Genomic DNA, 18,184 nt, shown 5'->3' with positions numbered 1-18,184 from the left:
CAAGCAAATTAACAAACACAAGGAAAATAAATTTAGAAACAAGATATTAATTATAAGACTCAATACAAAACAAACTATTGCAATGCTTGCAATATCTAAACAACAATCCCCGGCAACGGCGCCATTTTGTTGAAAGAGTATTGTGGTGTACTTTTCGTTATTATCGTATCCACAGGGATTATTTCGATATCACCGCCGTTCTATAGCCTATTTTGTCTTGAGTTAATGTTACTTTAAATTTGGGTTTGCAAAAGATCATTCAACACTTTTAGTAGCAAAGAGTAAAGTAATGAAAGTTCTAAGTTAAAGAAAATGTATCAAGATTCGATTTCATCGACCTAAGTTTGTATGTTTCCTTATAAATATACGTATATGAACATGGTAACGATCAACATAATTACGTATCGACGCCTATACCATCCGTGTCCGCAATGATATAGTTAGATTTACCGTATTGTTTAACCGACGATTTCTCCATCCTTTAAACAATACAAATAACGTTTTAAAACCGATACTAAGTAAACATCAAACGCTAAATCCATGTCTGCAATTTATAGTTTGATGGATGATAAAGTTAGATCTAGATACAAATATTGATGTCTCAAACACTTATACCAAAGAAAAAGCTTTAATAAACAAACTAAACCATCTATATTGATCATCACTTGTTCATACACATATATTCACAAGAAAAACATACAAAAGGCTAGGAAGATTACATCTTATCTTGATACAAAAGAGATTTAGCTATCCATGAGAATGGTAGCTTGCACAAGAAGTAAAGGATGAAGATCAACAAGCATCAAAGGCGATTAATCGACGATCAAAGCTTCCAATCTTCAATTCTTAGTTTGCTACAGTGATTAGGGTTTTTGAGCTCTTAAGAATGTAATGTCCTCCTTCCAAAAATCAGAATTACTCTTTATATAGTAAAACCATTTTCTGTCCAGGGCGCGTCGCGCCCTCCAGCGCGCTTCGCGCCATTACACTAAAGAAATTTAAACCGCCCATGCGCGTGACGCGCGCAACTCTCTGCTTTGAAGCTCCAAAATATCTTGCCCAGGGCGCGACGCGCCCACATCTCCGCGCGACGCGCGCTAACTTCTGCCAGGCACTCTCTTGCAAAGCTTAAAACAAGCTCCAAACTTCCCCAAAATTGGCTAAAACCTACAAAATCATAACTAAAACACATATTAACATAAAATGAAAGCTTAATATTATAAACTATAAATAATTATCTAAAACTTCAGGGAATTGTACGAATATCCGATAAAAACGGTCGAAAGGTGCCATTAATTAAACTAAATATAAACACAATTTGGCACCTAACAATTAACCCAACCCACATTCCAGCATTATCGGAGTGAGATTGTAATGACAAATCCAGATGCAGGTAGTTGGATAGATAACCTTTCTAGGGAGAAATGGACAATGGCTTATGACAAAGGCGCGCGACGGGGCCATATGACGACAAATCTGGTGGAATCCATGAATGGAGTTTTCAAAGGCATTCGTAACCTTCCTATCACAGCACTAGTGGAGGCTACCTACTTTAGGATGGCTTCGCTCTTCTCAACGAGAGGCAGGAAATGGGGTGATGTTAGACAATCTGGTCAACTGTTAAGTGATAGTTGCATGAAATTTATGCAACAACAATCGGCAAAAGCAAACACTCATCAAGTAACTTCTTTCGACCTGTTCAACCGCATGTTCAGTGTGTGCGAAATAATTGACCACAATGAGGGTTTGCCAAGACAACAATATAGGGTTCTGCTGGACGAAGATTGGTGCGACTGTGAAAGGTTTCAAGCTTTTCGTATGCCTTGCTCACATGTCATAGCTGCATGTGCGTTTGCGCACCGCGACGCAAAATCACTACTGTCTCCAATTTACAAGACTCAGACATTGCTCCGAGTTTACAGTGCTGCGTTTCTAGTGGTAGCCAAGGAGGATTACTGGCCTGAGTATGATGGAGAGGTAGTTTGGCATAACGATGCAATGCGGCGAAAGAAAAAGGGTCGTCCCAATAGTACGCGGATTAGAACCGAAATGGTCGTCCCTAGGACATCCACTTATAGGGTGTCCCAAACCTAGACATTTTGGTAAATACATCGAAAACCTGATTTTTTTTGTAATTTTTTTATTAAAGGTGTTTATTTAAAAAAAAAATCGTATTTAGTTTTGTGATTTAAATGTAGAGTAGAGTTAATATCAACATAATTTTCTATTAGTTGAGGATTTAACACGCCACCCTCGAGTTGTGTTTTGTACCTCTCATTTTTACTTAATTTCTAAATTGTCCGTGAACAAATTTGAGGTGGCAAGGAAATTTCTAATACGAACTTTTTCAAAAAAAAAAAATTATACTACAAAAATATTCGAATTTTACCGAAATTTCAGATAAATTTTGAAAAAGTGATGTAATTTATCAAAAATTTTGAAACTCTTGGTAATGTAAAAAAAAATTGTCAAAAAAGAATTAACGGTAATTTTTTCTTAAGATTGCGGAAAAATCCGATATTTTCTTAAAATTTCCAATAAACGCGAAAATAAATTTCAATTTTTTTGTAAGATCATAAGAGTAATAACATCATTGAGGGATGTCAGGTATAATTTTTAGAGTGACATGTTAATTGCTCCAACTCGATGGACAACCTACTTTTGAATTAGAATATCATCAATTTGAATTAAACGAAGAGTTTAATCGTATGTGTTGTGCAGCCTTTAATGCAGTAGTTTTCAATGAAGGACAACAAGGTATAGTCTCGGTGGGAATCAGGCCAAAGATGTTGCCTGAATAGTGCACCATCACGATAAGACGATCATGTTGAGGTCACAAGCAGCTATTATGTGACATGATTGATCTTGAAGTCGATGTGCAAGATGCTGCATTCAAGTTGCTTGTATATAATTGGTTATGTTTTTTAACCCTCCTTCATGTGATTTCTTCACATTTTTTCTTCTTAGGAACAAAAAGATAAGGCAATTTTTTCCATGCCGAGACATTGTGAATAATAGTAAATTCTCACAGGAGTTCTGCATTAGAGGCTGCTGAAATATGTTTCTGTTGTCATGTTAGCATCAAACCTCTTTTGATCCTTAGTAGACTCGGTTTTTAAAACATTGCATTAAAAGTTACTGGGAAAAAACTGTCACATCTAGTGAATCAGAAGATAACCACTCTCCCAGGTCACATGTCCAAAGACAAAGAACAAAATAAAAGCTTTGCTAATGTAACAAACACACAATCTGCAATACAGACTTGGATATTGCATACTAGCCACCCATCAAAATAGATTCATCTACATAGGACAGTTATCTCCAAGTTCCTTTTTACATGCTATAAACTAATCATTAGACGCACGCTCGAGTTTCAGACAGGAATTGAACAAAATTAAACGTTAAAGAAGATATTGTGATAGTCACTCATCGTATTCACAACTAATAGAACAAGGATTCTAATTGTCACTGCTCAGCACCATCATCTTCCTGGTTGTTCACCAGTTCGCATTCATCAATCCACTCGCTGTATCTGCAAGTTACAAACAAGGTCTATCCATGACTCATGAATATGAAAGACATGTAAAGACTAAAGAGACAGATGTGAAAAGGGTAGGGTGTTTTCCACATATATTGATTGAACTTACACATCTATTGGCTCAGATAAAGCTGCAAAAATGAAGAAAACAAATTATTAGCTAGATTTTCAATGCATAAATACATATATTCTTAAATATCTGACTTTTAAACTCACATCAATTAAAAAAAAAAATCTTTTTAAATATGAATACAAAGGGGGAAACCAATTTTTGTTTTCTTTAAAAAGTCACAAACAAGATATAAAGAGACAGAAACTTATTGCTTATGTTCTGTCAAAGATCTAAAAAATAATTAGTAGGAGAAGATATGTTTTTTTTAATTTGTTGACAGTTTCAAAATGTCACAGCACAGGGTCACGAAGAGATCTACAGATGTTAGAAGCACATGCCAGCAATTTCGTATCGAGTCGAGTCATAAGTTAAAACACATCATCAAGACCAAGTGTTAAGGGAAACTCGTCGATATCAAGTTGTTTTTTCTTGTAAAGATCAGCAAAATAGTTTCTTGTTATTGTATCTATAGCTATTTTCCCATTTTTCGATACCGAGTACCACCTAACCATGATAGATAAATTGGTATTACAGCCTCACTAAGAAACAACACAGTAACTAGTAAATGCTGAACACTACATTTGAAACAAACCTGTGATAGTAGTGCTAAAGTTCTCTTGGCAGATACTGCAAGAAGCTTCTCCTATCAAATTCTTCATGTCACTGTCAAAACTCAAAAGAACACCAAAAACGAGCTTCAAAACAACTAATATCCGTAATCAATCATTGTCGGGTAAATAATAACAAATTTTTTAAATATTACGAAATGCAAGAATGTCTTCCCATGTTTTCGGACAAGCAGCTATGCCTTCCTTTATGCCCAACACTACTGGGTTTGGTAAGAATATATAAATCTAGGTTGTTAATCTCATATAACGGCGTGTGGCGCCGGACCCCCAAAATGTTATAGTGGCATAGCGGATAGCGGGATGACCGCTATTGCGAGCTTTAAAAACCAAGGTAAATACTTAACATGAATACATAAATACTTAAAATAAGTACCAACAACATAGATAATGCTTTAAAAGTAGAACTTGCAACAAAATACATAAATTCCAACAACACCACAATATAAGTTCTCATCAAAATCAAATTATAAATGTGCTCAAAATGACTAAACCAAATTCTAAATGTAAACAAAGTAAACAAAATGAGTAAATCACATCCGCCTCATTTTCACTTCTAAGTTCCTCCACATTAATATCATCTTGCTCATCACTTAATTCAACTTCAAACTCTTCTTCCACCTCCAACTCCTCGTCTCCGTTAGACACTAATGTAACAAGTCTAGAGTTATGTCTAGTAACTCTTACTGTGTTAACCGCTTGCTGAGTTTTAGCCGTTGCTAATTTTTAGGTTGAGAAGAAAGTGGAAGAAGCAGATTTACGAAGAGAGAGTACGGTAACTTAGGTTCCACCGTTTGGTGAATTTGACCTAAAGCATCAATATCATATTTTATGATAAAAGAAAAAATAATCAATTTTTCCTTTAAAAAATTACAATATTGCCCTCATCTTCCCAATAGCGGTCTGAAAAGCTCTATAGAACCGCTATTGCACCGCCACGACCTCCCAAATAGCGGCTGCTATTTTTGCTATCGCGTATAGCGGTTAGCAGGCCAAAAGCGTAGCACTGAGGTCCTGAACTGCTGTGCTATACCGCTATAGCGCTACTATAGCACACTATATCTAGATATAAATGATGGGTGACCCAAATTGATAGGCTTGCGATATCATGTTAGAATTAGAGTTTGACCTAACTCATCCTTACAAATATTAAAACCTAACAAAAGAGATACAAACCCTTTATTTACAATTGCAAGGAGAGTATGAATACTACTTACATGCGGCATTCAACACTGCTGCCATGATTACAGAAAGGGCAACTGAAGGAAGTGTCAAGTTTATCCATTCGTTTCCTTGGAGGAGGCTTGGTTTTCGCTTTCCTCTTTCCCATAGCTCAAAACCTGATTATGATACATGCAAACAATTCAGTGAAACGAAAACTTGTCGGCATTCGATAAATTTCAAAATGCAGAACAAACACACACAAAATACATTTACAATCTATGAAGCACAGAGAGACACCCCAAACATGACACCGACATTGACAGGAGAACCTTGATAAAAATTTGAAAAAATAAATAAATCAAATGTAATCCCAAGTGTCTGTTCCGTTGTCCGACTCCGACGCGGTCAGAGAGGTCAGTGCTGCAGAGGATACAATTCCATACAAAAATGGAACTTACCACATAACAAAAAATTTCACCGATCAATGCTTTGCTAGTGCTAATTTTTCTCTAATAATTTCTTATAAAATAACATGGCAAAGAAACAGGAGAAAAAACCTTAAAAGACATGATTTTGTAAGTGTTTTCTGATAACATTGAATTTGAGGAAAATACCAAAATTTCATGTCAAATTGTAAACAGAGGATAAATTAATACGAGAATAAAAAACCTAAACGATAAGATTTTGTTAGTTTTTCTGATAACATTCAATTTGAAAAATAAATTCCAAAAATTCAATTGAATGTGTAAACAGCGGATAGAGAGTTTGTGTCGAAAATGAAATAATTGCTGTGATTACCTGAAGAAAGAAATCGGAGAAATTTTGCAGAAGGAAGTTATGCCTTTTTTTTACCTATTGATCTGGCAAGGATTCGGCAGCAAAACGGAATAAAGAAAGAAGGAAATCAGATGAAACCCTAAACCAAATTCATGTTTTTAATAAGTTTTTATATTTATGGTTTAATACCCGTACAATCTTTTAACTAAGAAAAATATTTTCGGTGTTTTACCAATTCAATCCCATTATTTATTTATTTATGGCTATTTTATTAGTCAGAATTAGGGCTGTATTTGGTCCATAGGATCCGAGAATCGGACCGGTGGAACCGGTCTATTGGACCGACCAAATGTTATTCGGTCCGGGAATGGGTAATTTTTTTATCCGATATCAAAAATGGATACTATATTGGATATTTATTGGATACTTTTGTCGGATATCCGAAGTAACAGTCCAGTTTCGGTCCAAAAATTTGATCCATCACTATTTCGGTCCAATCCGGATTTACCCGATACTATTTCGGTCCGGCTCTCGAGATAGCAAATACCCGAACCGGACCGGACCGAAAACAACCCTAGTCAGAATCAACCAACAAAATACTCGGTTTTATATATAAAAAAATATATACACTCGGTTGAGATCTAAAACCACCATATGGATTAGATGATGGAAGTTTGTTTATGCTTAATTAGAGATTTTAGGTTGGAACTCCGATTTGGACACACAATAGTGTTATTCACGATTCGAACATGCAGATGATACCTTAATTTATACAAAAAAGATTTATATTAGGTGGGTTCGTACCAAAAAGTCACATTAGATTCAAATAGTTTTAATGGATTACATATTATTTCAGTCGATTATTCGAGTTATTGAGTTTATCCATTTTTAGGCTCAATGACATTATTTGATAACAAAATCTAATTTGTTCTTACATTAAATTCCAAAATTTCAATGTAAAAATATGTTAAACATTTAAATTGGGCGTATAATTAAATTCAATTGCAGATTTCTTGATAATAAATAAGCTTAAATCATATTCTAAAATTTAAAATCAAATTTAATAAAAATGGAAGCAAGTGTAATATTCAAAAATTTAATTGAGAGATTATACAAAAACAAAAATTTAATATTCTACCACAAATAGCTTTGCAAAAATAAAAATGTAGTATTTATTCGAGTTAACTTGGGTACCTGCGGGTCCATTTAAATGAGCCGAACTCGTCCATTTAAAAACGAAGTTTGAGCCCGATGAATCGCCAACCCGTTTCAATCCAACTTAATTTGGTTTTTCTAATATGGTTAGTGTAGGTTGGAATGATTTGTGGTTTATTGTTCATCCCTAAATAAAACTATGTGGCACTGATGTGGAATGATACATGGTCCAACACCTTTTTAAGGGATCGGAAAAAAGAGCAAGAGGTAATCATGAATTTGAATTCAATTTTTATATTGGCTAAAAATACAAAGAAGGTGAAGATTTGCTTACTTAAGGTTGCAAGAGACATAGAATACCTATTTGATGTGTATTTTACGTAGAATAGTTGAATGTTTTGTCCCAGTTATGAACTAAGATATTCATAGATGGTTTCTCGGGTTTATACTGAAAGACGATAGGTGGTTTTCACTATTCTGTGATTGGGAAAATGAAATTATCCGTTCAGGCTAGAGGAAAGTGAGATGTGTCATCCGCCTCAACAGTGACTCTGGAGTCTTCTCGCACTCTAACTCGCACAAATTTGACTTTGAATTCTTATAGTGATTGGAGTATGACTTGAACAAAGCTCTACCAGGCAAGGCACCTAGAGTCACTCAGCCCTCCCGAGCAGTTGCCTTGGACACATAGGAGGAGAAGAACACCCCTATAGTAGTATGAGTCCTTAGTCGCCAATATATAATCCCAAACACCTGAATCAAACTACAACTACTTAGCCATTATCTTTGATGGTGCAACGTCGAACACCTTTAAAACTTCTGCCTCAAATGGGGAAAATGGGATGAGAACCCCCATGTCACAAGTGATTAAGAGCCAGAAGTAGAAATAGAGACTAAGGAAGTCGTCTGAGGTGGCTAGATTAGACATCTTTGTAGTAGAAATAGATTAACATGCTGTCGGAATGAGGTTTGCAAAAGAGCTCCAGTGTGAAAGCACGCAAAAAGGTAAACATGATAAGTTTGAGTCCCTTAAATAAAAGTCGGAACCTAGGGGTGATTAAAGGTCTCCTAGGTTCCCCCTTAAATGCAAAAGATTCTGCAAGCTCCTAACACATGTGGGAGAACAAATCTAATTTAGTGTCCAAAGACTAAATCATCATTGATTGCATTTAATATTTTGCATGTTTTTCTCAACTAATTGTTGTTTGGTTTACCTCAAGTGACGTGCGATTCACATCATTAACACCTGGAGAATAATCTTAAACTCACTTATGCATGAAGAACTCGCCCAAGCACGAGGGACTTACCTCTTACATGAATGGTTCATGTCGTACTTGAGGGGCTCCCTTAGGTATACCGTAGGAATGCTACTAGATAAGGATGAGAGGAATAAGGCTAAATCACTTTGTCCTTTCCAATCCCTCGTGCTTAAAGGACTGTGTATTAGTATATTTACAAAAGGCCCGCATCAGGTTATATAAGGAAAAAGAGGTATAGTAACTCGTTCACTATATCTTCCTATCCTCTCGTATTCAAGGGTGATCACCCGTTTACTATATACAACGTCCATTCCTTTAAAACGACGTCCATTCCTGGGCAACCCGCTCGATGCGAGGGTGTGGGAGATGTCATGTCCTTAGTCCACAACACACAGAGAAACAATTCAAGGGGGGATTAACCACGGTCTCCTGAATGATAGAGGATTAAGTGTCCATTTTCCGCTCTCTTGTAAGAAGTTTTTATTTTTTAAGGGTCCGTTTGGTTGTAGGTAAATGAAGGGGATGGGAGGGGAGGAGATTTTTAATAGTTTATGTGTTTGTTTCAAATTTTAAGAGGGGGAGGGGATGTAGATAGAGGGGACCAAATTCCCTCGTGAGCCACTTTTTCTTCCCCCAATTTGGGGGGATTCGGAGGGGAGGGGAGGTGATTCATATTATATTTACATATTTACCCTTATTATAATTATAATTAAATTTTTTTACTTTATTTTTTAAAATTTTTGTTAGGTTTTAACTATTACAATATTTTTGTTTCAAATATTTTTGTTAGATTTTATTGTATTCGATAATTTTTTAAAACTATATATTATAATTATTACGTTTTTATAAATTTTTTTATGTTATCGAATTGAATACTTATAAATAGTAAATATCATAAATTTTATAGTAAAATTACAAGGTTAAAAATGTAAATTATTTTTAAAATACCTCCGCTCCCCTTGTGAACCAAATATATTTGTAAATAAAATTCATCCCCTCCCTCCCCCTTCATATTTTGAACCAAACATATATGTAATTAAAATCCCTCCCCTCTCTTCTACTCACCTCCCCTCCCCCTTGATAAAAATCTCTCCCCTCCCGTTTGAACCAAACGGACCCTAAGAATCTAATTCTAGGCCCAATAATTTATATAAATACCTCAACCATAAGGTTCTGAGAGAATCCTATCCATAAAACAAAATAATATCACTTTTAACAAATTCAATTGTTCTAATTCATTTTTCACAATATTATCACTTTTAACAAATTAAAATCCTATATTTGTAATATAGAAGTGGTTTTGATTAAATTCAAACTATTTATCGAATGAGTAGTTAAGGGGTGCGTTTTCTACAACATTGCGTGCGGATAGCAAAGCCCAGAGAATGTTTATTTGGGCCAAAAAAAAGAAGCAGAAGACCCATAACTTTCAAACGATATACGAAGAACACAACCTCTCTCTCCGGCAATGCCAACGGCCATGGCTTCTATAGCAACAACCAGCACTTCACTGTTCACCCACTTCGTTTCCCTTCGCCGCAATTCCAAATTCTCACTATTCTTCCCCACCCAGCACCTCATAAGCTCAAAACCCCACATCTTCATCCTCTCTTGTCTTCCTCCGAAGACAGTTCCGGTGACTGAGCAAGAAGTTTTGCAAGCAATTGCCGATACATCAGACCAAAAGAGACTCCCGTGTGTCAGAACATACGAAAATGATTTGTCGCAACTAACTCTCGTCGGAGCTGTTGATTCCCGGCAGGCTATTACGGCTGGTGCGGCTGATGGCGGTGAAGTCGCCGTGGAACATATTGACGCTGGTATGGATGCTATGGTTGTTGAAACCGTTTTTCCCGCTTCTTCCAGTGACCACGGCACCATTTCTACTAGGCTGGTACATTCTTTTTTACATTCATTTGAATTTGTCCAATTGAAAGTTAAAGTTAGTATCAAATTATGCACAATTTGAGGATGTATGCAACGGAATGAACTAATTAGTTATTTATGTTCCATTCTATCAAATTAACAAAAATACCTAAACAATGGAATGGAAAATTTGATTCATTTCGCACCGTTTCACTCCATTCCATTAGGTTTCATTATGCTCTACTCCGTTCTAGTCCATCAGTCCAAACATGGCATTAACAGTCATAAGCTTTTTTTTAGGCTTATATGAATTTCAAATGTTGTGTTTTTGGCAGTTCTTACCGGCTAGGAAAGTTAAAGAAAGGGCTGCGAAGCTCAAAAAGTCTCTCTCAGAAGATCTATTTTCCAATACCACATCTAAGAATGTACTGACTATGACATTTAGGCAAGTGGTTTTGGAGCAGATTTGGACATTTGATCTTACTGTCTTTCAACCAGGAGAAGAACGAAAAATGGAGGATCTTGAAAACCCGAGAGAGGTTTGTTTGGTACATTCTGTTTGTTTAATTTATTTTTAAAAGTTTTACATCTCAATTGCTTTTGTAAATTGTAATGTCATATTATAATGTCTGTCCTGCAGGTGTCCCTGACACTGATATGTTCGGTTCTTTTTATGCGTTTCATGTGAGCAGGTTCCTGCATCTTTCACTCTCAGTTCATCCAATGAATATCTTATCTCCGTGCTCGCAGAAGTTGTTTGCGTCTCTGCTCTCCAAAGCACTCAAAAGCAATTTCTTGATAAATCACAGGATGGTAGTAGAAATGGTTTCTTTCACTGGTTTCAAAAGCCTGAAAGGATACAATCAAAGGACTCTGCGGTCATTTTGCACAAATTATTTGAAGATGAGATAGTTGAAAATGCAAGAAGTCTATTGGATAAATATCACGTAATGAAGGATGCATTCAAGCCTGTGAAAATACAATCGGGGCGCTTTTGGTGGAAACCATCCTATTATGAAAAATTAGAGAAAATTGGTGGTTCTGATTTCAGTGCTTGGACAAGTGAGTATGTACCTGCATATCGGTTAGAGATTGACCCCAAAGTAATGGGAGATGCAAAATTTCAGGGCTGGAAAATGTCTGCAGAGAATAGGTTGGAAGTTCTTTTGACCCACTCTCAAATGGTACTTTATGTTTTCCTTTTGCACCAACCTTTATATTTTTTGTGATAATTTTATATTTTACCGGCATGCAGATGGGCACTAACATAACATGTCCATATGTCCACTTTTTTCATTAGAAATTATGAAAGTTTCACAACTTTACGTGATTATTTTAAAAAAAAAGAGTAATTTGGTTAGGTAAAGAAAGACAAAATTATAAATAAAGGGTAAATTTGGTAGAATATATAATATAGGTATAGATTATCCTGCATATAATATAGGTATAGATTATCCTGCATATATAATATAGGTATAGATTATTAGTAGTTGTGGCTCAACTTTTTTCGTCCCCAGTTTTTATTATAGAAGACAAGGAAAAGAATATTCCAAGATCTTTAACTTTGGTCAAATATTCATGTTTACGAGTAGTGAGGAGCCTCCCATCTTTCTCACTTCAAGTTGCAAATTTGCCAAATGATAGTTTGCCTTCGAAGCAAGGGTAACATACTTATACAAGAACAAAACTAATGACGGGGAGACACAGCAAGAACCTTTCTTGATAATTTATGATTTACTTGTGGAAAGGAGCTAAAAAGAAAAAGAGAAATATAGACAGTTAATTGAACCTTATTCAGTCTTAAAAGTTTTCTAATAATAAATTTTGAAAGTCTAAAAAAATTTCTAAATTGACCAGGTTCTTAAATTAGTGAGCGTTTGATAAACATTAGAAGAAGACAGAACAATATGTTTTGCTCTATGTTTGATAAATACTACAAGTAGAATAAATTGGATATAAAGCAGAAGAAGTGGTACATTTTGGTTTCATACCTCAAAGAGGACATAACAGAATATGTCTCTCTCTGTCCCATTTGGTCTGCATGCAAGTACTACCGTAATCCTAACTTCTATGTTTTGTTTGGTAAGTTTGAATATGGTGACCTTAGTTCAGTAATTCATTATTGCACTGTTTATTAGATTTTACTTATTGCCTATACTCTATAGAAGGTTGTACTCCATAGTTCTTAGGGTCACCTAAAGTTATGTGACAACTACGCTGTCAATATCATGCATACAATACATACAACAAATATACATTCTTACATATTTAACGAAATTGCAGGTTGGTTTGGCAGAAACGTTAGATATGTACTATGTGGATCCCTATTCGTTGTCAGATAAGGAATTATCCTGTGGAGTGGCGGCCAAGTATGCCAGCGTGTCCAATAGAAAGGTAATCAAGTGTCTGTTGTTTGTTCTTAAAACTTTCTAAATGTAGCTTTCAAAAGACTAGTTTTCGGGATATGATAAAATCCAAGGGAAGTATCCTGTGGTGTGGCTGCAAAGTTTCCAAAGCTTGATAGAAACATAATCACATATCCCTTGTTGATTATTTAAGTGTTTCAAATTTCAACTCTTTTAAGTGGAGAGGAAGATCAAACTCCGTGCCCAACTGTCTTCTGTGTCAAAAACTAGTGTTCAAGTTTATGAAAGTATTGATTAATTCTCTCTCATTCATGAAGGGTAAATATGTAAAACAATATCAATCATTAACAAATTTTATACCACAACCAACTTTATTAATTCCTGTGTTTTATTCATAGGGGTCTTATATTTATGGACAGAGGTAGTACAAACTTTCATTTTGTGCCTCAAAAAAGAGGGGAACATTAAATTTCCAATTTTACTAGAGAACAGTGTAGAAGTAGAAACTCACCTCGCTGCTGATACTGAAGGAAAGTATAGTTTTCCGTAAATTTATTCCCAAAAAAATAAGGAATCCTAGACAGTTCTCATTAAAATTATCGGAAGTTATATTTTTTGCTGATAGGTTGGGTTTTTGTTATATGACTGTTGGGATAGTGTATCTTGCATGCTTGGCATTTAGCTGATTGTCATATTTGTTTGTAGGGGGGTTCTTTATCAAAAACACTGTCAGTAATTCTTGCAAGTGGCATGTTTCTTGTAGCAATCAGTGCTTTGGGTCAATTTCGTTTACCTGAATTAAGCAAGGAAAGGAAACATCCTGTAGAACATAGGTCTCTACCAACATCTGAAGTCAATGTTATGCATGACTTTTTGGATACAACAAAGGTTTGCTGTCTATCTTTTTTTTTTTTACTAATTGTGTTAAGGAGAATACATAGATACAATTCCTTAGGTGTGGTTTGTACTATTTTCAAATGAAAATATGACAAGTGTAAAATTTTCTCTTACACATGCAATTTTCTCCTATTTTCACTCCTTAAATGATGTTAAAGTACACTTGTTATATTTTCATTGGCAAATAGCATAAACCACACCTAAGGAATTGTAGGTAAGTTTTCTCCTTATATTTTGTATTAATATATGCAAAATCTGCATGCTGTTTAGGAATGGGTAAATACAATGTACATTATTAAACTAGCTCCTTATATGGCATTCTTTCTTTTATGCATTGTTACTTTATCTTGGAACTTACGTATGGTCTGTACAAAGGTTATATTTCATGTTAAGTAATGCTTTGTTCCCACATTCTGCGTGGCATCAATTACACCGTCTGTTTAGCTTTTTACACTTAACATTGTCTTCTACTTCTGGCTATAAAGTGCTTTCTTTCATTTTTTACATGGATAGGTGGAAGAGTTTTGTGTGTCAACTGTTGCTAAGGTGAAGGATGCTTATGGCTGGTCAGATGAAATTAAGGTAGAAGATGGTAACCGTGCCTGGATTGGAGAATTGCCGGCTTACTTGCAAGGTGAATTCATTGATTCACTTTCTACTTCTTCAGAGAATATAGATGCAGATACAAAAGTATCCATGCAGGATATTGCTAGTTACCAGGTACTCAATATTTTTAGAACATTGTATCTAACACACTATTACATCTTTTGTTTCCGGGTTTCTTTGTTGTGTAACTTGCATTAAAGCATGACTGATCATTAGAATTTTAATTTCACGAGTTATTAATAGAGTTTCCTGTTCATGGAGGAAAAGTTGTCCTGTTTGCTTTGTATTATTCGACTGATGTTGGGTTTCCCTTGCAATTATTTGAAATTCAGGTGGTTTTCACTCGTGAGGGGAAGATAGTTGGTTTTCAACCCTTGAGTCGGGTGGCGGTTAATCAATGGGCTAATAATCCTCTGGCAAGGGAGCTGTATGGAGGGAAAAAGCTTTCCCCAGGTAACTTCTAATTGCTTTCAATTTTTGATGCATAATGTTTTAGCATAAACTGCTATTGAAACTGTTATGTTCTCTTGGATTTTATCAAGCAGGTATCATTGAACCAGGTCTCAGGGTTCCCCTTCCGAAAAAAGTAACAGTTGTAGAGTTGCTCATGTCAGTTAAACCAGATGCTTATTTTGCCATGGCTAGGCCATACCAGTGATCCTTTTTCAACAAAGCTAGAAGTTATTCTTAGTAAACTTGATTACAGTTAAAGATGAATTGATGCTGGGAGTATGGGAAGAGTTGAAGATTAGAATTGTCGATGTAGGTTTGATTTTCACTAGAAATGGTGGCTCTGTAAGGGTTAGTAAAATTGGCACACTGTATTTGGGGTTTTCTCAATAATTTTGATTTCACAAAGAACTTTTGTAAATAGAAAAATACAAATAGAAGTTGCTATAATCTAATTGTGCAATGGAAAATGAAAAGAGCATTTGTACTGATAACTAGAAAGTAAGATTTTGCTTGCACACCCATTGCCAAACATTGCCTTGCCTCTTATAGCATGTTGAGAAAGTCTTTTTTGTTACCCTTTCCTTTTTTCAGCTCCTTCATTTGTGGATCACATTAAGTTATTACCAGAAGTGTGTATTCTCCCATGTGTTGTTTTGAATCTTAACATGATAGGAAATTACTTTGTTGATAAAGTGAATGTGTGGAAGGGGGAGAAAATTTTGGCCGTGTACCGTAAAATTTGGTGAAGTTTTTATTTAATGTTGGAAAAATACTGTGCACAATACATCACTTTCACCCCTTTTGCATGGCAGAATTTGCCACAACAATTTTTTTTGACATAATGACAAGCTTTTGTAAGATACTGACATTTTTTCATGTTTTATTTATACATCCAAGTTTATAATTATAGATTGGTTTAATTTCTCTTTTGTCAAAAAAAAAAAAAAAAAAGAGAATAAAGATCCAATTTTGTCCTCACAATTTGTTTGCGTTCCAATTCAGTCATAAAATTTTTTATATCAATTAAGTTTTTGGCATATGAAATTAATCCCTACTACGTCGTAATGTGTCATACAGAAAAACTATAGTCAAATTAGTCTCTATCGGATAATGAGTCAAATTGGACCACCAGCAAATTGTGAATGACTAAAACAAGAAATTGGTTTTAACACCAAAAGAACTTGAGCACATTGTACTGGCCTGGCTTTTGGACTTTTATTATTTTGTTTTTCTGTCAAAATATTATGTTAATTGACTAAATAAGTAGATATGACACCACAAATAAAGTAATAGAATTGCTACCAACACTTTCTGAGACTATCATACAATTTACAATAGAACCTGTACTCCATTCGAATTCATTATGCTTATATCCTTTAATATAGATAATGCATACCTAAATTATTTTCTCAATTTTTATGTTCAACTTTTGTTATTATTAGTGTAAAATGTTGATGGTCAATTTTCTATAATTGAGCTTTGGCATGAGAAAGATCATGTTGAAACCACTTCTGCAAGAGTAGATGGAGAAAGGCATGGTACAAAGAAGCACATGAATTTCATGATTTTCGAAAAACATTAGCTTTATTTACATATCATTCACATTGTCATCTCATATTTCTCTGTTTCATTTTTCAAACAATTATTCTTGTAGTACATATCATTTTAGCTCTTAGCAAGTGTCACATTTCTGTGATTTCAGATAGTTTGCATGTCCTTAATTCTTTTTTATTAACCATGGCTGCCAACAACTTTCATGTTGCAATGTATCCATGGTTTGCATTAGGCCATCTTACTTCATACCTTCATATATCCAACAAACTTGCTGAGAGAGGCCACAAGATTTCATTTCTTATGCCCAGAAACACTATATCTAAATTGGAGCATTTCAATCTCCACTCAGATCGCATCTCCTTCATTCCAATCTCCATACCAGACGTCGATGGTCTTCCTCGTGGATCTGAAACGACTGCAGACCTTCCTTTCTCGTTGCATTCCCTTCTCATGACTGCAATGGATCTCACCGAGCCTATCATTGAAGATTCTCTAAGAGAGCTTAAACCCCATATGGTTTTCTTCGATTTCACATATTGGTTACCTGCATTAGCAAGACGGTTTGGCATTAAGGCTTTACATTACTGCACAATCAGCCCTGCCACTGTGGGATATCTGATAAGCCCTGAAAGAAAACTTCATGAGAAGCCATTAACAGAAGATGATCTGCTTAACCCTCCACCAGGTTTTCCTCCCTCATCTATCAAGCTAAAACCTCATGAAGCAAGAGGGTTAGCCACCTCCACTTTAAAGGGTTATGGAAAAGACATTTCATTTATGGAACGGCAATTGATCTCATTCACCAGCTGTGACGCTATCATTTTCAAAACTAGCAGAGAAATGGAAGGCCCTTATTGTGATTATCTTGAAAAGCAAATGAGAAAGCAGGTGTTTTTGGCAGGGCCAGTTTTGCCAGATCCACCAACCTCTACTTTAGAAGAAAAATGGGTAACCTGGCTAGGAGGTTTCAAACCCAAAACAGTGATTTTTTGTGCCTTTGGAAGTGAATGCATTTTGAAGAGTAATCAATTTAAGGAACTGTTATTGGGTTTTGAACTTACAGGAATGCCTTTTCTAGCTGCGTTGAAACCATCAATAGGAGCTGAAACAATGGAATTAGCTCTGCCCGAAGGATTTAGCGAGAGGATAAAGGGAAGAGGGGTAGTTGAAGGGGACTGGGTTCAACAACAATTGATCCTGAGCCACCCATCGGTGGGTTGCTTTGTGACTCATTGTGGATCCGGCTCATTAACAGAGGCCATGGTAAATGATTGTCAATTAGTACTACTTCCCCACGCAGGAGATCAATTCATCAATGCAAGAATAATGAGCGGAGATTTAAAAGTAGGAATAGAGGTAGGGAAAAATGAAGAAGACGGACTCTTTACCAGGGAAGCAGTGTGCAAGGCAGTGAGAACCGTAACAGACAGTGAGAGTGAATTGGGTCATATAGTTAGAAAGAATCATGCTCAATGGAGGGAGTTCTTGCTCAGCCAGGGGCTGGAAAACTCCTATGTGGATGACTTAGTTCAGAAGCTACACAGTCTGCTCAAGTCTTGATTCATTACGCATATTGACGATAATTACATAGATGAATGTGATATCTTATTTAAAAGCTATAACTGTTCGTTAGCACACAAAATTTGCATACTTTTATCATATCTCAATTATCGAATGTATATTGTGTTTCCAAATTAAATAAAGAAATACAAAGGCTGAAAGTATTGTAGCATAATCACAGTCTTAAACTTTTTAAAAGCACATGAAGAGACTAAAATAATAACTAGATATCGTAATTCCATCGAAAGCAG

General features: G+C 35.5%; 3 protein-coding genes across 4 annotated transcripts; 2 read left to right on the top strand and 1 right to left on the bottom strand.

The window, feature by feature from the left end:
- Positions 1-3,203: 3,203 nt before the first annotated feature.
- LOC131644915 (transcription elongation factor 1 homolog) lies at positions 3,204-6,400 on the bottom strand. Of its 2 annotated transcripts, none has more exons than XM_058915526.1 (5): positions 6,239-6,400; positions 5,494-5,616; positions 4,243-4,313; positions 3,648-3,669; positions 3,204-3,532 (listed from the first exon to the last, which is right to left on the bottom strand). In XM_058915526.1, the coding sequence occupies exons 2-5, from the start codon at positions 5,604-5,606 to the stop codon at positions 3,466-3,468; spliced, it is 273 nt and encodes a 90-aa protein (XP_058771509.1). In that variant the 5' UTR covers positions 5,607-5,616; positions 6,239-6,400; the 3' UTR covers positions 3,204-3,465. The 2 variants fall into 2 exon arrangements, with proteins under 2 accessions (XP_058771509.1, XP_058771510.1); XM_058915527.1 differs by having other exon boundaries at positions 5,494-5,622; positions 6,239-6,399.
- A 3,679-nt stretch (positions 6,401-10,079) lies between these two features.
- On the top strand, positions 10,080-15,660 carry LOC131644913 (uncharacterized). Its single transcript, XM_058915524.1, has 8 exons — positions 10,080-10,525; positions 10,833-11,036; positions 11,190-11,681; positions 12,781-12,891; positions 13,569-13,751; positions 14,274-14,480; positions 14,699-14,819; positions 14,912-15,660. Exons 1-8 carry the CDS (start codon positions 10,100-10,102, stop codon positions 15,022-15,024), a joined length of 1,857 nt encoding a protein of 618 aa, XP_058771507.1. The 5' UTR covers positions 10,080-10,099; the 3' UTR covers positions 15,025-15,660.
- An 896-nt stretch (positions 15,661-16,556) lies between these two features.
- LOC131644914 (cyanidin 3-O-galactoside 2''-O-xylosyltransferase FGGT1-like) lies at positions 16,557-17,933 on the top strand. The gene has a single exon (XM_058915525.1). The coding sequence runs from the start codon at positions 16,557-16,559 to the stop codon at positions 17,931-17,933; it is 1,377 nt and encodes a 458-aa protein (XP_058771508.1).
- Positions 17,934-18,184: the final 251 nt, after the last annotated feature.

This window comes from Vicia villosa, linkage group LG1 (genome assembly GCF_029867415.1).
Source record: "Vicia villosa cultivar HV-30 ecotype Madison, WI linkage group LG1, Vvil1.0, whole genome shotgun sequence".
Lineage (NCBI taxonomy): Eukaryota > Viridiplantae > Streptophyta > Magnoliopsida > Fabales > Fabaceae > Vicia > Vicia villosa.
Note: the sequence above shows the minus strand (reverse complement) of the source record. Positions and strands in the feature narration are given on the sequence as shown.